At 47.8% G+C, this 22,878-nt stretch overlaps 1 protein-coding gene across 1 annotated transcript; it reads right to left on the bottom strand.

The window, feature by feature from the left end:
- Positions 1 to 726: 726 nt before the first annotated feature.
- Positions 727 to 22,740, bottom strand: NOP2 (NOP2 nucleolar protein). Its single transcript, XM_035141214.3, has 16 exons — positions 22,408 to 22,740; positions 19,263 to 19,308; positions 18,370 to 18,443; positions 16,537 to 16,781; positions 14,384 to 14,427; positions 12,674 to 12,831; positions 11,048 to 11,247; positions 8,810 to 8,899; positions 8,632 to 8,719; positions 8,366 to 8,506; positions 6,106 to 6,245; positions 5,610 to 5,699; positions 4,319 to 4,441; positions 3,340 to 3,437; positions 3,105 to 3,235; positions 727 to 1,285 (listed from the first exon to the last, which is right to left on the bottom strand). The coding sequence occupies exons 1-16, from the start codon at positions 22,511 to 22,513 to the stop codon at positions 960 to 962; spliced, it is 2,100 nt and encodes a 699-aa protein (XP_034997105.3). The 5' UTR covers positions 22,514 to 22,740; the 3' UTR covers positions 727 to 959.
- Between the last annotated feature and the right edge of the window lie 138 nt (positions 22,741 to 22,878).

The following is a 22,878-nucleotide window of genomic DNA, read 5'->3' as shown; positions in this document are numbered from 1 at the left end:
GCTGTGGGGTGCCCCACTCTACACCACCCACCTCTACTTCAAGCAAGCACCTCTGGAACCCGGTGTTGCAGGACCTGATGCCCTTGGTGAACTATACAAAAGCCACCCTCTACAAGACCCCACTGGGCAATGGCAAATTTCATGTGAATGACCCAAGGGAGGCCTAGACCAGAGAGCTGGACTTCCCGATACACTTGAAGCAATGGCAAACGGCCTTGGCCTCTGTAAGGTTTGGCTCAGATCTTCAATTACGGAGCTACTTAGTGATGGACAAGTGGGGGACAGACTTAAAATTCTCAGGTGCTCCATTATAGCCAACTCTGTGGGCCTTGATGAAGGGGCAATGTAACTGGACTTTTGTTCGCCCTATTGGTCAAAAGACGGGTGTTGCAACACTGGAAGGGGAGTATCCCTCCCCATAACGGCTCAGTAGTCAGAAGACTTGCCTATTCTTACAACATACGAAAAGGCTACTTTCACCAGGCAGCACAAAAAGAATATGCACTCCGAGATTTGGGATCCATACTTCTTTGCATGAAGTACATGTCCAGTGGGCTCTGCCAGAACCTATTCCTTGCCAGTCTCTGTTTCTCCCCACAGTCTCCTTCCCCTACCAAACCCCCTTCTCCCTTTTAGTTTAGAAGATCCAACAGTATTTACTTCAGCTGTGAAAAAAATAACCATACTGAGACTTGAAATAAAATCCTATACCCGACATGCAACATGACCAGGTAGAAAATCTTTTAATGACTGACAAATTCAGACAGTTTCTGCCCTTCCAACAGGGCTAAAAGTAAATTAAATATTTTACGTCAGCCCCGGTGTGCAGAGCAGAATGCCCAAACGCCAACCTGGCACAGGTCTTGCCAGGGCAAAGTGCCTTGGGGAGGATCTCCCGCCAGTCTTACTAGCGTTGTCTGGCAGCTGTCAGAGAAGCATCAAACAATGCAATTTCCTCCCTATTGGTGGTTTCGGTGCACCTTGCGCTTCTTGCTGGGGGTTGGCCGAGCTTTCGCACCTCCTGGAGAAGGCCGAGCAGCCTTCAAGGGCCTGGACCGCTTCTGGAAGGAGCCTTGCCGTGAGACCGAGAGCAGTTTCTTCTGCTCATCCCCTTTCAACTCTCCTTTCGCAGGCTGCGCCTTGGCAGAAAGTTTCTGTTTTGCAGGCTGCTTCTTAACGGCCTTCGACTCGATGTGCTTCCCTGCTTTAGCCGGCGGCTCAGCTGGTACTGCAACAGATCCCTCTTCTGCTGTTTGCACGGCTGGCTCCCCGCTTGGCTCTTCATCTGGAAACAGAAGCAAGCGTTAGACCAGAACAACAGCAGCAACACTGGAGCAAGCAGGAAAAGAGCAAGGTGGGAACAAGCCAAGGAACACAAAGAAAAAAGAAAGCATTGCGTTGAACCCAAGGTTCTAGAACAGACACCCCCAAACTGTGGCCCTCCAGATGTTTTGGCCTACAACTCCCATGATCCCTAGCTAACAGGACCAGTGGTCAGGGATGATGGGAATTGTAGTCCAAAACATCTGGAGGGCCGAAGTTTGGGGATGCCTGTTCTAGAAGCTCTGCAAATGCCATCTTGGTAGTCAAGATAATTAATTGTTAGGTGTTGTAGCAATGAGCTCACCAGTGTTTATATTCACTTGCTTTGCTATAAGCTAATTGGCTTGCTTGAGGAGCCAATTATGGTGCTGGAGGAGACTCTTGAGAATCCCATGGACTGCAAGAAGATAAAACCTATCCATTCTTAAGGAAATCAGCCCTGAAGGACAGATCTTACACATATTATCAAGAAAACACAGTCCAACTTGGAACAGTGGACACTCCTCCATGGGGCAAGGTCCTTTGGAAGGACAGATCCTGAAGCTGAGGCTCCAATACTTTGGCCACCTCATGAGAAGAGAAGACTTCCTGGAAAAGACCCTGATGCTGGGAAAGATGGAGGGCACAAGGAGAAGGGGACGACAGAGGACAAGATGGTTGGACAGTGTTCTCAAAGCTACCAACATGAGTTTGACCCAGGGGTCCCCAAACTAATGCCCGGGGGGGGGGCAGATGCAGTCCAATTGCCTTCTAAATCCGGCCTGCGAACGGTCCGGGAATCAGCATGTTTTTTACATGTTTGGAATATGTCCTTTTATTTAAAATGCATCTCTGGGTTATTTGTGGGGCATAGGAATTCATTCATATTTTTTTCAAAATATCGTCCGGCCCCCAACAAGGTCTGAGGGACAGTGGAGCGGCCCCCTGCTGAAAAAGTTTGCTGACCCCTGTTGACCAAACTGCGGGAGGCAGTGGAAGACAGGAGTGCCTGGCATGCTCTGGTCCATGGGGTCACAAAGAGTCGGATACGACTAAACAACAACAACAACAACAACAACAACAACAACTGGCTTGCTTTGACGTTATCTTTATCTGTGGGCTTGGGGCGCTGGGCTCTGAGCCCAGAAAGGGGAACTATCTGTAAGATTTGGGTATTTGCCACTTATGCCCTCATCTGGTCAGGTGAAGCAATGGGAAGTTCTGGGCCAAGTGACGTATGCTGCTTGGTGCATACAGAATGTATCAGGGCTGGGCGATATCGGGTTTTCAACATTGTGATATATCAGCAGCTAAATACTGCAATATGCTGATATAGCACAAAGTCTGGAATGTATCTCAGCTGTTCCTTCCTTCCTTCAAGGGAAACAAGCATACAATACCAAACTGAAACACATAAAAAAGCATTATTAACTAAAAATGCTCACCCTGCAATAACATAAAAAAGGATACATCCTACCCAACCAAAAGATGCAGACTAATTAAGAGCAAAAACAGGCTGCTGGGAAAATAAGAACGTCTTCAGCAAGCACCATCACTCAGGTTATATTTAAAGCAGAACCAAAAACCTAAAAATATATGCTAGATGCCACAACCCCACCGCTTCAAAACAAAAGCATTACCACTTGACTAAAGCTCAACAGGATCAGAATGTTGCAGAGAGCAGTTCAGCAAAACTGCGTAACTGGCAGCCAAGAAACAGTTTCCAGGATACAGAATTGTGGAAGCGTTTTTTTGGCAAGAAAACAAAGGTTGCTGATGAGGCAAACCCTCCACCCAGTTACCTTTTGGAGGCTTGGGAATGGCATTGGAGAACTTCTTGAGCTTGGCGACAAAGAAGCCATCCATATTGTGGGTGTGAGGGTAGAAGCGGCGAGTGGATTTCAAGGTAGGGTGGAAACGGCGCTCCCTAAACCTGAGTGTCGAGGGGAACACAAAGATTGCATGTTGTGAGTTGCTGAGAGCCATGAGAATCATGAGCTGCTCTTGCATTCCAGCTTTAGGATTAGAAAGCCACACCTGGTAAATCCTTCCTTGCCAAAGTCCAGCCCTGTCGGCACCAGGCGGACATTGCGTTTCTTCAGAGCATAATCGACCACCCACTCGTTTTCCTCCACCTGTCAAACACAGACAATGGGCGGTCAGATTCCTTAAAAACGTAAAGGTAAAGGACCCCCGGACAGTTAAGTCCAGTCAAAGGCAACTATGGGGTTGCGGCGCCCCTCTCACTTTCAGGCTGAGGGAGCCGGCGTTTGTCCACAGACAGCCTTCCAGGTCATGTGGCTAGCATGACTAAACTGCTTTTGGCGCGATGGGACACTGTGACAGAAACCAGAGTGCACAGAAACGCCATTCACAGTATGTTTCCGAGTGTTGGTGCTGACCTTTAAAACCCTAAACGACCTCGGTCCAGTATACCTGAAGGAGCGTCTCCACCCCCATCGTTCTGCCCGGACACGGAGGTCCAGCGCCGAGGGCCTTCTGGCGGTTCCCTCCTTGCGAGAAGCCAAGTTGCAGGGAACCAGGCAGAGGGCCTTCTCGCTAGTGGCGCCCGCCCTGTGGAACGCCCTCCCATCAGATGTCAAAGAGAAAAACAGCTACCAGATTTTTAGAAGACACTGAAGGCAGCCCTGTTTAGGGAGGCTTTTAATGTTTAATCGACTATTTTATTTTTCTGTTGGAAGCCGCCCAGAGTGGCTGGGGAAACCCAGCCAGATGGGCGGGGTATAAATATCAAATTATTATTAATTAACCATCCTGCCACAGCGGTACCTATTTATCTACTTGCACTGCCATGCTTTTGAACTGCTAGGCTGGCAGGAGCTAGGACAGAGCAACAGGAGCTCACTCAGTCGCGGGGATTTGAACATTCAACTTTCTGATGGCAAGCCCAAGAGGCTCAGGGGTTTAGACCACAGCGCCACCCGCATCCTTAAAGCTTCCTACTGAAGAAGGGGTGCTCCACTGCCTGGGGCAGCGAAGGGGAAAGAAGACTCACCATGACTGAACAGGTACAATACACAATGTAGCCCCCGGTTTCTGAGGCGGCATTAACCGAGTCAATAGCACTGAGCAGCAGTTCCTTCTGCAGGTGGGCACAGCGCAAAATGTCCTTCTCATCCTGAAAGAACAAGGCAGGCAACACATCGGTGATAGTGAGATGAAATGTTCGTGTAGCAGCACTTTGTTTACACCTGGGATGGGGAAATCTGCGGCTCTGCAGATGGTGCTGAACAACAATTCCCATCAGTCCCAATTGTCAAGGTGGGAATTGGACTCTCCAATGCACCTGGAGGGCCACCCACTCCCCACTACTGGTTTACATTTCCCAACAGCCCTTAAAGAAACCTCCTACCACTGTGATTCCCATTTGTAGGTGGCGCGGAGGTGCTAAGGATGAGACAGGACTTGCTGAATGCAGCGCAGCAAATTCATGGCAGAGGTGGGATTAGAAGGCACTTTCTGTCACTACTCAATCCAGAGTTTGGGGAGGGGCCTCAAGAGCCAAAACTCATGCTTGGCATGCAGAATGCTTCAGAGGGTTCAGGCCCTGGCGTCACCAGCTAGAAGGATCTTAGTTAGCAGGCCTGAGGCCTAGGAGAGCCTTTGGCAAAGACCACACCAACACTGTGATTGGGTATAGGTGCCTTCGTGTGTCATTACATCTTTGAGTTCTTTCAAAAACTATTAGGTTTAAGCCACCTGGACCTGGCAATTGGTTAAGTTTAAAGAATAGGTCCATTAGCCCTAAAACTACATTCTGTTTGACTTCTTTCTTCAGGTTCTCTCCCCACAAAACTGGTTCAGGTGTGGCAAGTGGCAAGCCTCTTTTGAAGTGTAGGCAGGCATAAATAATCAATTCAGCTTCTCTGCAAGCTCCCTCTTCTCGTGCGATAATCCTTTCACTTAGCTATACAATGGCCAAAATGTTCGCTGCCTGCCTGGTTGTCACCGTAACACTTGTTTTTGCCAGAGCTTGTGCTTAATTTCACTCTCGTCTGGGTCACACTGTCCCCCTTTCAAAAACGAAGGCCTTCTTGCCTTATTTCGCTTCCTTGCCTTTATTCATCAAGCACGCTGGCATCCTCTTGCACTTCTCGTGCCTTTAGTAATCTGTGGCATACTTGTTGCTGTCAACACACCTCTCTCACTTCCCCCAAAATATCCTCAAAGAGGTTTTTGGTAAGAAATAAAATGAAGCAGAAGTGCAGCTCCAAGTCCCTCTCTTTCTGCACACAGATTAAGACACCCCTCCAATGCCCCACTGCAGCGATTAAGGCCCAACTCACCTTATTGGTTTTAACCGTGGGGTCTTTTGAAATAACACCTGTTCCACTGCAAGGAGCATCAAGCAGAACCCTGTCGAAGCCGCCCAGTACCTTGGGAAAGAAAAATGCAATTCAGGAGGACATTTCTCCCTCAGTTCTACATGGTCTCTCCCTCCCTTAGGCTGGAGACCAAATGCTTATCTTAAAACCTTCCTGGTCAGCAGAAGACACAACAGGGGCAAATGTCTCTGCCCATCCCCATCACTTGGGGATTCCTTCTCCCCCCAGCACAGAAAGGAGGTGGCAGAGAACTCAACTTGAGCGGCTGTCACTCTTGCCTTGTCTCCGTCTGCACTGGTGGAATTCTGCCCCGTTTCAAGACAGCATCTGTACCCGCTTCCTCACAAAGTGGACCCTCCCCGCCAGGGATCCACTGGGTCAAGGAAGGTCAGATCCATCAAAAAACAAAACAAAACCCCCAATGCCCTCAACCCACCTCCTGCTCAACCATATATACCTTGGGGAACTGGCGCCCGTCGCAGTTGCTCACAACAGCGTTTGTGACTCCCAAGCGGTGCAGATTGCCCACCACACTGCGCAGACGCTCGGCATTGCTGTCATTGGCCAGGATCACACCTGTGTTCTTCATCAGCTGGGCTGCCAAAGCAGAACGCAAATGGGTTAGCGCTTGCAAAAATAATAACAACAGGTCTCCCTTCAGCCCTGATCATTAGAGACTTAAAATTTCTCCCATACATCTTGTCCTTGAGGCCCTTAGGCAGCTCTGTACCTATCAAAGTTTGGGCTTACCGGTACATGTGAATTTTCTGGGCGCCCCTCCACTAGGGGGAGAGGCAAGTTCTTTGGAGAATGACTCCCTTGAGCGCTAAGAATGGGAGGGAACTTCCATACCCTCCCTTATTGCAATCTCTTACCCTAAGCTAGATGGCCAGCTGGAAAAGGAATATGAATTGCACCCCACAAGCAGCTAAATTCCCAAATCGACAACTCAGGAAAACAAGAAGCAGGGCAGATTGCGGGCCCTGTAGAAGAGTCCACACATAAGCTCAAAATTGTCCAATGAGCCATACTTGTCAGCTCCCAGTGACCCAAAAACACAGCAAAGGTGAGCAGGTGGGATTAGTTTCTCCAAAAACACAGGTCAACTTGCAGGTGGTTTCTCTTGGGACACAGCCATGACATCAGCAAGAGGACTTGGTATTTATTTATTAAATACCGCCTGTCAGGGTTGTTGTGACTACTCTTGAGTAACGACCTTCCACATGCTTGTCTTTCAGAAGCTTTTATTAGTGCACATTATTTACAGTGTAAAGAACTGCTGGATTCATGTCTACTCGCTCAAGTCAAGATTCCTGCACTGCCCCCCTCTGCGTTTTAGACCAACATAAAAGCCTCGGAACTGTGAAGCGCCTCCCTTTTCTCCTCCTCCTCAATTCCAGCGTCGGGGGGGGGGGGAAGGGGTCTCCGTTCTGACTGATTCCTGTCCTCTCTTTCCCCCTCCCTCTCTCCCTGCCTATGGAGCAGGGGCTCTTGGATGTTGCCAGAGCCCTGGCACTCCCTCTCCGTTTCCTGACTCCCTCCATCAGACCCTTCGCTCTTGTGACTGCTGGGAGACGGGCTGCTTCAGATGAGGGGGGGGGGCTGTTCTCTGTAAGCCCTCCCCCTTACTCCGCCTCTCTTTCGTAGATCTCAAGGTGGTTCACAACAAAAAATTACAATATAAAAAAGACAAAAATATATAATAAAAATAAGACAAAAACAAAACCAATAACCCACCCCTTCCCACAACACATTTAAAAGGACATCTGATGTCAGTCAGCCCAAGGCCTGGTTGAAAAGGAACGTTTTGCCTGGTGCCTAACGATGCATGAAGGCACTGAGCGAATTTTCCCGGGGAGAGCATGTCACAGGAGCACTGCAGAAAAGGCCTGTCTTTGTACTGCCACCATCCAGACCTCTTGTGGAGGAAGCAAATGAAAAAGAGTCTCAGAGGATGACCTCAGGGTCTGATTTAGCCCAGGTGCATGTAAGTAGAACTAGATTACAGTGGTACCTCAGGTTAAGTACTTACAGTGGTACCTCGGTTTACAAACACAATTGGTTCCGGAAGTCTGTACTTAACCTGAAGCGTACTTAACCTGAAGCGAACTTTCCCATTGAAAGTAATGGAAAGTGAATTAATCCGTTCCAGACGGTCTGTGGAGTACTTAAACTGAAGCGTACTTAACCTGAAGCGAACTTTCCCATTGAAAGTAATGGAAAGTGGATTAATCCATTCCAGGCGGTCCGTGGAGTACTTAAACTGAAAATACTCAAACCAAGGCGTACTTAAACCGAGGTATGACTGTAATCGGTTCTGGAAGTCCGTACTTAACCTGAAGCGTACTTAACCTGAAGTGAACCTTCCCATTGAAAGTAATGGAAAGTAGTTTAATTCGTTCCAGACAGTTCCGCGGAGTACTTAACTTGAAAGTACTCAACCTGAAGTGTACTTAACCAGAGGTATGACTGTACCTCTCCCCTCAGTGGAAATATGTTGGGTGGGGGCTCCCAAAGAGCCCAGCTGAGGTTCTGCTGTTCTGTGGCCTAGTTTTCCCCAAGCCCATGCTCCAGCTGAAGTTTCCTTCAGTGAGACAGCCTCTTAGCCGGCAGAGAAGAGCAGCACTCTTGTGCTTTGTGGTCCATTGGGAGGCAACAAGATGGCAGAACAGACCCCTCTCCCCTCCCACCCCTGTCCGGTCCTAATCCACCAGTACCTATGTAGCTGGTCTTGCCTCCTGGGGCACAACACATGTCCAAGACGCGCTCGTTCTCCTGGGGGGCCAGAGCCATGACAGGGAGGAGGCTGCATGCTCCTTGCAGCATGTACTGGCCGGCCAAGTATTCTGGGGTGGCACCTGGTAGAGGGGGAGATGAAGCAAAGCCATGAGAAACCAGCTGCTGAGGAATGTGGCGGTGTTTTTCTTTTTCAAGGGGTGTGTGTGTGTGAAGGGAAAGATAACACACACAGCCTTCTACTCACCTATAGGCACAGAGGAGTCATACACAACAAGCCCAGTTTTGGACCACTTTCCTAACGGGTCAAGATTCACCCCGCGGTTTATCAGGGCCTGTGGGATGAAGTGGAAAGGATGAGAGCGAGCTTTTGTCAACCAGGGTTAGGCTGAGGGTGGGTGGGGGGCTCTCCGCCAGCTACACACCTGAGCCAGGTCGCGCCGTCGTGTCTTCAGCGTGTTGGTGCGAAGGGTCACCGGCCGAGGGACCTCGTTGGACTCCAAGAAATCAACCAGCTAAATGTGGGGTGGGGTGGAGAGAGAAAGACCAAAATGAGGCATGAGAGCCACCTATGAGCAGCCGTATTCTGAGAGTGGCTAACCAGGGGCCTGTGGGGGAAATCCCACAAGCAGGATAGGCGTGAAACACCATTCTCTCCCTACATGCTCCCCAGGGATTGGTGCTGCTGCTGCCACTGGCGTTGGAAGTTCCATCAAACCATTTTGACTAGCAGCCACCAATAGACCTATTTATTCTCCATAAATCGATATCAAAATACAGTGGTACCTCTACTTACGAATAACTCTACTTACGAATTTTTCTACTTACGAATGGAGCTCCGTCCGCCATCTTGGATGTGGTTTAGATAGGATTTTTTCTACTTACGAATTTTTTGATAGGGTTGCTTCTACTTACGAATTTTTTCTCCCAATGCATTCCTATGGGATTCGACTTACAATTTTTTTCGACTACAAATGTGCGTTCGGAACACATTAAATTCGTAAGTAGAGGTACCACTGTAAAAAGAAAGTTAAGAGAGTGGCTGTCACCACATCTTGGGGCAATGAATTCCATAGTGTGTGGGAAAGTATTTATAATAATAATAATAATAATAATAATAATAATAATAATAATAATAATAATAATAATTTCTTTGGTGTGTCTTACATCTCCTGCCAACAAAGCCCTGTGCCTGAGAAGTCAGGTCAATAAAAGTGAAAAGATGTACAGTGTTCTGTTTTAGTGGTTAGGGTGCTGGAGACCAGGGTTCGAAATCTCCTACTCAGCCATGAAGCTCACTGGGTGATTTGGGACTAGTCACTGCCTCTCGGCCTTACCTACCCCTCACAGGGCTGTTGTGAGGAGGAAATGGGATGAACTTTGAGCTCCTCTGAGGGAAGGTAGGATATAAATGTAACAACACCGCCTTGTGCTGCCCTAGGGCTGGAGTTCTCAAACGTATTGTCCCAAGGGCTCAAATGAGGCTTCTGGAAATTGTTGGACCACTAGTCGCAAAACGATGGTGCATGAGCACAGCCAGTCCCAAGATGATGGCTGATGAAGAGTGTGTTTGGCATAATCACTTGGCAGTTACTGTGACAGCTTTTCCCTTGTGGTAATGAGTTCCACAGCTCACCTTTTTTCAAGCTACATTTATTCTAGAGGTATTGTGATTCAGCCCCCCCCCCAAAAAAACTTTCAGGCAAATCCTGATGCCTCTATGTCAGGGGTCAGCAAGGTTTACTCCTGTGGGCTGGATCGCGTCTGTGCAGACGTGATTTCTGGTGCTGCGGAAGCGAGTCCCCACTCTGCCAGTTTAGCGCAGCGTGCGGGTACTCACAGAGTGGGTGGCTGGGTTCAGGGGCCGTTTAAACGACCCCCGTGGGCCACAGGTTGCCGACCCCTGCTCTAAGTGACGGTTGCTTTTACTTCTATATTTTCTCCTCCCCACTCCCACAGGCCTCTCAAAAGTTGTTTTAGCCATCTCCTGTAGTTTCTTCTCCCACTCTCCTTTCACACTCAACTTGTACCTTATTCCCCTGCCCCCAAACTGCCAGTCAGTGGACCTTGGAGGTTTCAGTTAGTTAGTTAGAAAAAAAGATCCTGCAAGCCTTAAGTCTTCCAAGAAGAAGAAGAAGAAGAAGAAGAAGAAGAAGAAGAAGAAGAAGAAGAAGAAGAAGAAGAAGAAGAAGAAGAAGAGTAGTAGTAGTAGTTTGGATCCGATATCCTGCTTTATCACTGCCCTAAGGAGTCTCAAAGCGGCTGATATTCTCCTTTCCCTTCCTCTCCCACAACAAACACTCTGTAAGGTGAGTGGGGCTGAGAGACATCAGAGAAGTGTGACTAGCCGAAGGTCACCCAGCAGCCGCATGTGGAGGAGCGGAGACCCGAACCCGGTTCCCTAGATTGCGAGTCTACCGCTCTTAACCACAACACCACATGGGCCAGTGACGTACAGCCTTCAGGTGCTGTGCTACTTAACCGCAGTTCAGTGCAGCCTTCCCCAACCTGGCTCCCCATCACTCTGACCATTGGGCCTGCTGGCTTGGGTCTGGAAGAAGCTGGAGCCCAACAACATGTGGACTCCAAAATACAGTAGGGGCATCCCCAGAAAGAAAATATCCAGGCAGAAAACTGGTTAGGATAGCAATAATGTAAAGTACCTCGGAGAGTGGGAAAAGCTCCATCAACTTCTCGATCAGGAAGTCGCTGTAAGAGTAGTAAGCAGCTAGGTCCCGGCGCAGAAGGGCGAGATATTCCTGCCGCGAGTGCCCCTCCTCTCGCTTCGCACTGAAATCTTGAAGCACCTCTATGTTGTCCTTTATGCGCTGATGAATGAGCTGCAGGTCAGGGGGCTGCGCAGGTGATTAGGATGTTAAGGAGCAACAGCAGAGAGAGGGGTTGAGGCCTGATCCCAATACAGACCCCCCCCAGCTGGCCCACTTGATTTTTGATTTGATGATTTAATTTCTAGATTGCTTAATATATTAAAAACATCTCCAAGCAGTGTACCACAAAGAAGCAGAAACAGACAACTTAAGACAAGGTACAGTGGTACCTCTACTTACGAATAACTCTACTTACGAATGTTTCTACTTACGAATGGAGCTCCGTCCGCCATCTTGGATGCGGTTTAGATAGGATTTTTTCTACTTACGAATTTTTAGATAGGGTTGCTTCGACTTACAATTTTTTTTCTCCCAATGCATTCCTATGGGATTCGACTTACAAATGTTTTCGACTTACAAATGTGCGTTCGGAACGCATTAAATTCATAGAGGTACCACTGTATTACAAAAACACACTGTTACATACAGAAATGCTACATTTATACAGTGCCGATTTCATACTGTATACTCCCGAGTGGAAAATTGGATCCTTACAACACTTTGGAGCAGCTAAGAATTCAAGGACCTGCACACGTTGGCATTCCTTGAAACAGCCCTGTAAAAGCAAGCTGGAATTACCACTCTGTTACTGCGAACGAAGAGTTTCAAGCCAAAGGGAAGGCGCTAGATATCTGAACCAGGAGATTCCCCCAGCTCACAGACACTCATTCCCATTACAATGTAGGTGCTTAGCTTGCATGTGGGGCCCATCATTTAAAAACAAAAAACTTGCTGCTCCCAAAGGTTCCCTGCTGTGATACCAGATGACTTTCTGGGGGGACTGTTCCCCAAGCCTCCCACCATTCTTAATTGATTACAAAAATAAGAGAATTTTTTCTTTTACGGACTTCTCCTCGCTGTGATATTTTGATGCCATTTTAAAAAATTATTATATAGTTTGTGGTTTTATATTTTGATTTTGTTCCGTGAACTGCCCTGGGACCTCTGGGAATAGGGTGGTATATAAATTCAATAAATAATAATAATAAGAAGAATTTATGATGCCAAGGCCCCCCATAATTTCTCTGTTTAAAAAAATGTAACCGTGTTTTAACTGAGCACTCCCCAAAGGGCTCCTAATGTGGTGCCAGAATATTTTTGCAACACACCCTACAAGACCCCCCAAAATCTGTCCTTAATTTTTTTAAAAAAGATTGACCATGGTTAGGATAACCACTTTTGTTGGAGCTGGGTCAACGTGGTCTTTGGCCTGAGAAAGGTTAGCTCCCCGCTGCATCGCAATGACACGCTGCCATGCCAAAGTGAGGCCCATGGGGGCCACAGAGGAAAAGGCGTGCAAGGAAGCCTAAGGCAGCCAGCCCAGGGCAACACGGCACATCTCCCCCCCCCTCGCCCCAAAGACATGTAGGCACTCCCATCTCCAACCAAGAGGAAGGATATCTTCCTTCTCTATTTCCTGCCCGCTGGGAAGCACAAAGTTCTCCTCTGTGTCCACGTTGAGCTGCAGGTCTGTGTCCTTGCTTTGCTCCTGCGCTGCGTCCCGTTTCCGTGGCGACGTCTCACTCTCACTGCCACTGTCATCGTCGCTGAAGGCCGGGCTGCATCCAAGGAAGGGAAGCATTTTAGCAGGAGATTTTACCACTCGTCAGAGTGCATACCCCTAGGCAGAGGGGTAAGCCAATGTTGTTCATTCTTTTATTTTACATCCCACTTTCCCCTAAGGATCTCCCCCTCCTCATTTAATCCCCACAACACCCCTGCGAGGTAGGTTAGGCTGAGAGGCACTGAGCTTCATAGCCGAGTGGGGATTTGTACCTTGGCCTGCCAGGTCCTAGTCCGACACTCTAAGCGCTACCAGTGTTCAAAATTAACCAGTAGGGTTGCCAGACTCAATAGTGGACAGGACTTCTGTGCCTTTAATTGCCCTGCGCTCTCTTGAGTCTGGAAACCTTAAAGAGAAACCAGCAGAGCCTTTGTTTAATTCCCAAGCAAAGGGTCTGCTGGTTTCTCTTTAAGGTTTCCAGACTCAAGAGAGCGCAGGGCAATTAAAGGCACAGAAGTCCTGTCCTCTATTGAGTCTGGCAACCCTATTAGCCAGGCGCCAGTCCAATTGCGACCACGTGGCGATCTCTGGATGCCGTGTTGGCGACTGACATCTCCATCCAAACTGGTTCCTCTAGCTTTCTTAAGCAAGTAAGCAGAAGAGGTTACTTATTGCATTTAGATCCCACGGTCTTCTCCATGGTTCTCCCCGCTCCTCAGTTAATCTCTACAACGACCCTGTCGGGTGGGTTAACAGGCTGTGATTGGCTCCAAGGCTACCCAGAGAACTTCAGACTGAGTGAGGATATGGACCCTGATCTTCCAGGTCCTAGTTCAATACCCTAAACCAGGGGTCAGCAAGCTTTTTCAGCAGGGGGCCGGTCCACTGTCCCTCCGACCTTGTGGAGGTCCGGACTATATTTTGAAGATAAGAATGAACAAATTCCTATGCCCCACAAATAACCCAGAGATGCATTTTAAATAAAAGGACACATTCTACTCATGTAAAAACATGCTGATTCCCGGACTGTCCGCAGGCCGGATTTAGAAGGTAAATGGGCCGGATCCGGCCCCTGGACCTTAGTTTGCCTACCCCCTGCTCTAAACACTACACCATACTGGGTCCCTAGTTACTTTTGAACTACGGGGCAGCTCTATAAATTAAGCAGGTAAATAAATATGGGGGAAACGAAATATCATTTAGAGAAGGGTCTGAAATACTTTTCTTAAAGCTTGAGTTAGTTTTACTTGATGTCTTATAATGTGTTGTAAACCATTTTGAGATTTGTTTCTGAAAATATAAAGGGATATAAAAATGGAATGAATCATCATCGTAAGTCCAATGGGGGGACGGACGGTGCCTAGACATTCCATTGTGGCGACTGCAGCCTAGGTTTAAGGTGCCCAATTGGTGTTTATAGATTATATAGCCGAGTTTCTAACACTGACCACTGCACCATACTGGCCTCCATTTTGTGCCTTCCAGATATTGCTAGACTGTAACTCCCATCGTCCCTGAGCATTAGTCACATTGACTGAGGCAATGCCTGCTCTAAAAGGGTGAAGGGTTCATCAGCCCACAAAATCTAAATCTCTTGGTTTACTCACCCCTCCAGCTTCTCTTTCTGGGCAGCTTGTTCTATAGGCAAGAGCTGAGTTTAAATTTGAAAAAAGAAGAAGAGAGATACACACACAAAGAGGAGAGAGAGAGAGAGAGAGAGAGAGAGAGAGAGAGAAAAGCAGCTTAATCAAATGTCAGATATACACCTCACACATCAAGTGGGATAACACAGATCCACAACAGGAAGTGCAGTGGGGAAGTCGACACTGTTCATTGTACGCAGACACACAGATTGTTATCTTCCAAATTCACACATCTGTTTATGCTGGTTTGTATTTATATATATGTATATATATTTATTGCCAATTATTTTTTATTGATATTCCATCATTTTAAACAGATGGTCATGAAATTAATACAAATCCAATACAAATTTAAAAGTTGACTTCCCACTCATCCCAGATGTCCCCTCTATTTGCCTCCCTCCTTTTGCTGCTCCCAATAAAACAACTTTTCCAACTATCATTTCAAAATACATTCATCCCTTCTCTCTACACATCATCTGTTCAAGTACCAATTTCTGCTATGGCTTTTATATATTGTTATAAAAGGTAACCAGGGACCCAGTATAGGGCCTGCTGATCAGAAGGTCGGTGGTTCGAATCCCTGCAATGGGGTGAGCTCCCGTTGCTCGGTCCCAGCTCCTGCCCACCTAGCAGTTCGAAAACATGTCAAAGTGCAAGTAGATAAATAGGGACCGCTCCGGTGGGAAGGTAAAGGGCGTTTCCGTGCGCTGCTCTGGTTCGCCAGAAGCAGCTTTGTCATGCTGGCCACATGACCCGGAAGCTGTCTGCGGACAAACGCCGGCTCCCTTGGCCTAGAGAGCGAGATGAGCGCTGCAACCCCAGAGTCGGACACGATTGGACCTGATGGTCAGGGGACCCTTTACCTTTATAAAAGGTAAAGGGACCCCTGACAGTTAAGTCCAGTCAAAGGCGACTATGGGGTTGCGCCGCACATATTTTATATAAACCAAAAATTAAAAAATAAATCCTTCCAGTAGCACCTTAGAGACCAACTAAGTTTGTCATAGGTATGAACTTTCGTGTGCATGCACACTTCTTCGGATACACATGCACACGAAAGCTCATACCAACGACAAACTTAGTTGGTCTCTAAGGTGCTACTGGAAGGATTTATTTTTTAATTTTTGTTTCCACAATGTCAGACCAACACGGCTACCTACCTGCAACTTATATAAACCATTCAGTATTCCATTATTACTTCCATCAAAACTTATTTACACTCTTGAATTTATCTTAATGCTTCCAACCTTTCCAAGTGTACAAAATTCCCCCCCCCATATATTCAGTAAACATTTCCCAATCTTCTTTAAACGAATGTTCTTCTCGTTCTCTTAGTCTACCGTGTTTCTCATAAAGTAACACGTGCCTATAAAATAAGCCACGGCACGATTTTCATGCGCCGAAAAAAATATAAGACATACCCCGAAAATAAGCCGTAGTGCCAAGTGCAGTTCTGGAGGGCCTCGCCAAAACACCCAGCCAGCGGGACACAGCTGAAGCGCCGACAAAGCTCCCAGCAGCGCCGCACAGAGTCCCCCAGAGCCGCAGGAGGAGGAGGAGGATTCAAAGTGCTACAGAGCACTGCTGGGTCCCGCTGGCTCGGGGTGCTCTGCGTGGCGCTGCTGGGCTGCTTTCTCCTCCTTCGTTCCTGTCCCCCTACCGCCGACAGCAAGGACAGGTCCCAGGGTTTGGAGAAGCGCTGCACAAGCGTTTCTCCGAACCCCGGGATGTCTCCTTCCTGTCGGTGGCAGGGGGAGAGGATCGAAGGAAGAGAAAGGGCTTGCCTTCCAGGGAGCCAAGCAAGCAAGCGCCGCCACTGCCGCCAGTCCCCTGGAGCCCATAGGAATGCATTAATTGACTTTTAATGCGTTCCTATTGGAAACGGTGCCTCGCAAGACAAATTTTTCGTTGGACGAATTGACCGCCAGAACGAATTAAATTCGTCTAGCGAGGCACCACTGTACTTACCATATATTTTTAACACCTCACGGTGGACTGAAGATTCAGGCGGGAGATTACCAAGTCGCAGCTGAGTTATACAACACAAACTCTTTCCCACCCAACAGCAAGAATTATTTTCACCCATTTGTAATGGAAGGCCAAGAAATCCTTACCTCCTCTTCGTCATCAGAAGACAGATCTCCATAGTCGTCCACCATCTCTTCCTCACTTCCATCATCTCCGCTGCTCTCACCAAGTGCCCCGCTGTCCTCTTCATCGCTCTCTTTGGGTCTTGGTCTCTTTTTCCCTGAGGCTGAAAGAGTCAGCCAAGAAGCGTTGGCGTCGCTGAAGCCACGCCGGCGGCCATCTTGTGAGGCCGCTCTTCCATTTGCACCCTTCAACAAAGGCGTCTCTGCAGCTGCAAAGTAGGACCAAACGGAACTATTTAGAACAAGTCTTGAAGAAGAAATGCCCATTTGTCCTCTGAAGCAGCAGAAGCAGTAGGAGTTGTACCTGTTCTAAAGAGTGCTTCATACTTCGGTTCCCTGAGAAAAACCCGAGGATTCAAGGCATCTAACTCAAACCAAGTATGGAGGCACTTTAGAGAAAGGCCAACAGGTATTGCAAAATATGAAACGCAAGATTAAAGCAGTGAAGAATCAAAGGCATGCGAAAACCTGAAGTCCTTAGAAAGACTCCCATCGCGCAAAAATATGGGGCCATGTCTTTAAAGGAATTAAAAAAACACCCATGTTTTTAAAAACAACATTTTTGCAGAATAACAATAACAATTTATTATTTGTACCCCGCCCATCTGGCTGGGTTTCCCCAGCCACTCTGGGCAGCTTCCAACAAAGATTAAAAATACATTAAAAACAAATGGAAGCGAAAGAAGATGTCGGCAGGTCGGTCGTATGCCGCAGCAAGCAATCCTGCCACAAGAATAAACAGCTGAGCTCAAAGATCAGATCCACCTCCCAGAACCATGGCCTGCACAAGTTGTCATCGATCTGGTGTAAGTACTTTAATTATGTACAGTAGTACCTCGGGTTACGAACACGATCCGTTCCGGATCGCGGTTCGTAACCCGAAAAGGTCGCAAACCAAGCGCCATTTCTGTGCATGCGCAAAGCGCGCTGCTTCTGCGCATGCGCGGGGCGCGCCGAAAACACTTCCGGGTTTGCGGAGCTCGTAACCCGAACTGTTCGCAACCCGAGCGGGTCGTAAACCAAGGTACGACTGTACTTCTATTAACTAAGACTTTTGCCAGTTAATAGATGGGAGTAAAAGCAAACTTCAACCTGTGGTTGAGAGTTTAGGGCATAAGTGCTTCTTTTTTTGCTTTAAAACAGAGCAAGATATATATAGAACCTTTTTGGGGGGGGGAAGAGGTACATTATTGTGAGGGATTTTTGCTTGTAATCTCCTGACTCTGTTACAGCCTGTGGAATCAAGAAGGAATCCTGTCTTCTTCCTTCCTTTGAGACATCAGAAGGAGTCATAGATAAAGACAGAAGGCTGCCCTGAACTCAAAATTTTCTAGCATCTGACGAGGGTTTGCTATTATCTATGGCAGCTCGTGACACAAGACACCTGCTGATTTCTAAGGTCCCTGAATTCTAGGGTTACTGCCAAATATGGACCAACACTGTTACCTTTTTGGATTATAAGCCTCCCGTTAAGGGAGAGCTCCCCAAAATCCCAGCAGAGGCAGAGACGATGAAGATGGAGCCTCTTGCACACCTGTTCCTGAGGCTCAGGAGACCACCCATAAAATAACAGGGTGTGGGGAGGAGGGGGCGCAGCTGGAGGTTGTGGGGAGGACAGAAATCCTGCTGGAATCGACACCAATGTCTGCACGGAATCACCCCTGCTGGTTTTCACAAGGAAGGAAACACTCAACCACCAACCTGTAGCTCCCCTTTATATCCACCTGCTCTAGGCACTAAAGAGCAACAGCAGCCTCTTCGAAGTGATGAACAAAAATGAATTCGATGCCCCCTCACCTGTCTGGAGATCAGGGCCATCTGCATCTGCATCTGCCTGGGGCTTTGTAGATTTGATCCGTCTCTTTGCAGCTCTAAAATAAGATAGGAGAATGAGCTAAAAGCAAGAATGGCTAGGACAGCAAAATAAATCAATGTACGCTATGTAAAGTTTTAGCCGATAATTCAATAAGAGTTAGATTTAAGGAAACATTTGCTTTTTTCCCCAAGTCATTTTGGTATCGTGTTGTCTAGGGGAAAAGAAAAATATATACAGTAAGATGAATGTGGCTATTTTTTTAAAAAAAAATATGGTAGCAAGTATAATTTAGAAGATATATATTTTTAAATCCTGTTGCATTAGCAGGACTCTGTGCTGATTCCTGCTAGCACAACTATTTAGTTCCTAAGAATATCAAATATAAAAGTAGAGTTAACCATAGCCAGACTCACTTCAATCAACATTAACATGCAAGGGTTGACAATCTGTTGCCAGTTATGTTTCTCAATTTCTCATTCCAGCCTGGACTGCTTGAGTATAAGAATCAAATCCTTAGGATTCAAGCCACACAGCCTTGTGGAAGCAAACCTACCATGAGAGCCATGCCTAAAGCAAACCACACGATTACTGGCAAATCTCATCAGAGATGGCCTACCAATGAGTGGCAAGCACACTCGTTTACAATGTGCATTCTAACATCATTTTCTTCAGAGAGCAGATAACATTAACAAAATCCAGGTCGATAAGATATGCTTAATGCAATCCGTCAACACGGAGGTCATTAATGAATCAATTAACACAGTGAAAAAACAAAGAACCAAAGTCTCTCTCCTTGGTGGGCAATGATTATTTTAAAATAAGAGCAAAGCATCATTCTGAATACACAGCAAATGCTGCCGCCTTCACAACCAACCTTCGTCGAGCATGACTGGAAAGCTTCTTTGCACTGTCAGAGGAATCTGGAGGTTGCGCAGGAGAAAAAGAACAATAAAAAAAAATTCTTAGAAGGCTGATCTAGCAATATAGCAAGCAAGACCAAGAAAGCATCAAGGCTTTAATGTGATTTTTAATGTATTTAATGTGATTTTAAATAGGACAAAAACTCAACTGGGGAGGCAGAGTGCCAGGCTGCAATGCCATTACCCCCAATGAGAGATCTCTGCCTGTTGAGAGTTTTGAAACAGCCACCAACACCCAGAGAAAGGAAAAGGGGATAGGAATCTCACAGGGTTGAAAGCTGCTTTTCTGCACTGATCTTCTCTCTTTACCCATTTCTTTAGTGGTTCATTTCTCCTTGGGACGGGGCAAGAAAGGAAAGCTAGCTGCTATGGTCTTCCCAGATGCAATGCCAATGCAGATTCGTGGAATAAGCTCTCAAATGTTAATAGCCCGCACATTTTTAAAGTAGCCAGCTAGGGGTTGGTGTAAGAGGGACAGAGAGCTCCATCTCTCCTACAACAGCTGCCTGACACATTTCTACACCGGGGAAGAGCAGTTCTCCATCGATTCTCCCACTCACCTGCGCACAATTCCTTGTCATCCATGGCTACCAGGCAAGGGCTTACATACAAGGCTGTCCCAAACCATGGTTTGGGTATTATGGAAAGAGCCCTGCAGACCCACGAGCTGCACATTCCTTTCTCTCCTTGCACACAGCAATCAATTACCGTACTCCACGTTCCTGCTTGCAGCAAACCCCCCTCCCCTATTTTGTTCAGGCAGATGAACCATAGTTTACATTTGCTTTCCAAGCAGAATCAAACCCTGGTTTGCAACCCACATTTGCAGACAAGTGCAAACCATGGTTTGCCTGTCTGAACAAAACGACAAACAAGAGTTTGTCACAAACGAGAAGGAAATACTGGGCAACACACAAGGGGAAGAGAGCAAGGGACAGCCAAGGCTCGTTCTCAGAAGACCAAACCATTGTTTGGCACAAGCAGAAACAAAGAAGGGTTATAGAAATGTCAGCTGGTATGTAAAGTATGTGTGTCAGTGGCTATGGAAGCTGCAGTCCGGGCACAGGCAACCTTGGCTCTCCAGATGTTTTGGAACTACAACTCCCATGATCCATAGCTAACAGGGCCAGTGGTCAGGGATCATGGGAGTTGTAGTTCCAAAACATCTGGAGAACCAAGGTTGCCTATGCCTGCTGTAGTCCAACCACATATAGAGGGACTACATTGGCTACCCAGCCCTATAACACTATGTCAGAAAAGCCATGGAGGGAACATTTCAACAGAAGAGGCAAGATGATTCCAGCCATCCCCCAACAAGTCTTTGAACAAAGCCTACACAAAGCCCTTTTCCAGAAGCAAAACAGGTTATAGGCTTATGCATACTAAAAACAAGAGCTGCAGCTCAGAAGACACTGAACTCGACATGAAACACCAGTTTCCATGCAAGAGTGCAAAGCAGGAGACCCATGGAATACCCTACAGAAACCATGCAAGTTTTAAAAATTAAAAGCACGCTTCTTATGTTACCTTTGCCTCTTTACCTTGGCCTCTGACATCTGAGGCGCGTGTTTTCAGGACCCACCCTATCCCTGTGAACTGGTTTAGCTTATTTTAATTCTGAATTTTACATTGCTGGGCCCTGCTTGTGAAGGGCAGGTAGCAATAACAATAATACCTTCATATCCCTAAAAACAACCCTATTAAGTAAAACTACTATCATCCCTGGGGACCCAGGTGGCGCTGTGGGTTAAACCACTGAGCCTAGGGCTTGCCAATCAGAAGGTTGGCGGTTCGAATCCCTGTGACGGGGTGAGCTCCCGTTGCTTGGTCCCAGCTCCTGCCAACCTAGCAGTTCGAAAGCATGTCAAAGTGCAAGTAGATAAATAGGTACCGCTACAGCAGGAAGGTAAACGGCGTTTCATGTGCTGCTCTGGTTTGCCAGAAGCGGCTTTGTCATGCTGGCCACATGACCTGGAAGCTATACGCCGGCTCCCTCGGCCAATAACGAGAGATGAGCGCGCAACCCCAGAGTCGGTCACGACTGGACCTAATGGTCAGGGGTCCCTTTACCTTTACCTTTTTACTATCATCCCTATTGCAGATGCGGAGGTGGAGGCACAGCGGATTGCCAATGGCCACCAGTGATCTCGTGAGAAATAAGAGATTTGAACTAGCACGTGTGGAGCAATCTTAAACACTGCAACTAAGAGGCAAATTCGGAGCAAATTCAACAGGACTTGCTTGTTTTTAGTTAAGCATACATAGGGCTGCACTTTTAGCACACAAGAGGTGGGCAGAAAACAGACTACATCCACTGCAGCAGCTAACTTCCATTGCAGTACCTGGCAGTTGCAAACTGGACTAAGGGACGTCCTCATATGCTTAAGCAAGGCAGAACCATAAGGATCGCTTAGCTCAATGAGTGTGGTGCTGATAATGCCATGGCTGTTAGTTTGAAGCTCATGGGGGGTGGGGGGTGCACATTCCCACACTAAAGAGGGTTGGTTGGATGAGATCAGTATTTATCAAACGTGGGTCCCCAGCTGTTGTCGGACTACAACTCCCGTCATTCCTGACTGCTGGTCCTACTAGCTAGGGTTGATGGGAGTTGTAGTCCAACAACAGTTGGTGACTCACGTTTGAGAAACGTTGGGTGATCCTCGCGGTCCCTACCAACTCTAAAAGTCTATGATTCTGTATCAGGCATCCCCAAACTTCGGCCCTCCAGATGTTTTGGACTACAATTCCCATCTTCCCCGACCACTGGTCCTGTTACCTAGGGATCATGGGAGTTGTAGGCCAAAACATCTGGAGGGCCGCATTTTGGGGATGCCTGTCCTATATCCTAGAATCGACGGCCCATCGGTGCGCGGCATCCTGCTCTCGCAGTGGCCGACCAGGCAGCTTAATCCCAGATCCCCCGATATACAGACAACAAATGCGCGCTTTCTACGCGCGATCTAAAATGCACGCGGACTGAGGTTTCTACAGTATGTGCACTCTCTGGTGTCGGCTCACCCGCGCCGATACTCTGCCCAAGATCCACCCCGCAGGGCCGAACCCAAAGTGTATGGGGAGGGGGGGGGTCCGCAATTTTACCAGGCGGCAGGAAACGAGCGAGCTCCTCCTCGGCTCCGCGCTGCTTGCGAGCCTTGCGCCCCGGGCCTCGCTTCACCTTGCGGGTCGGGTCCAACTTGCGCCCCATGGCGTCCCTCTCCCTTGGCGAGACGAGCTGGGATTCCTGCACGTGGGCTGTTCACTTTTCCCAGGCTCAGCCGCGCGCACTCCCTTCCTTCCGCCCCGCCGACGGGCGCTGATTGGCCAGCCTTGCCAAACGAATGCCTTTGTTTCATTCTGCATTCGCAGCCAAGTGGGTGGGCTGAGCCGGCAAGGCGAAGTTTCCGCTTTCGTGAGGCTGACTTTCCCTTTCCTTTCCTCCCGCGAGGCGGAAGTGAGGGCTGCCCGTGGAAACCAGTGGAGAAGAGGGAAACCCAGGATTTTATTTCATTTCATGACCTAGGGCAGATTTTGTTTACAACAGTTACTGGGGGCAGCAGCGGGTAACTCAGG

Source organism: Zootoca vivipara, chromosome 15 (assembly GCF_965207765.1).
Source record: "Zootoca vivipara chromosome 15, rZooViv2.hap1.1, whole genome shotgun sequence".
Classification (NCBI taxonomy): Eukaryota; Metazoa; Chordata; class Lepidosauria; order Squamata; family Lacertidae; genus Zootoca; species Zootoca vivipara.
Note: the sequence above shows the minus strand (reverse complement) of the source record. Positions and strands in the feature narration are given on the sequence as shown.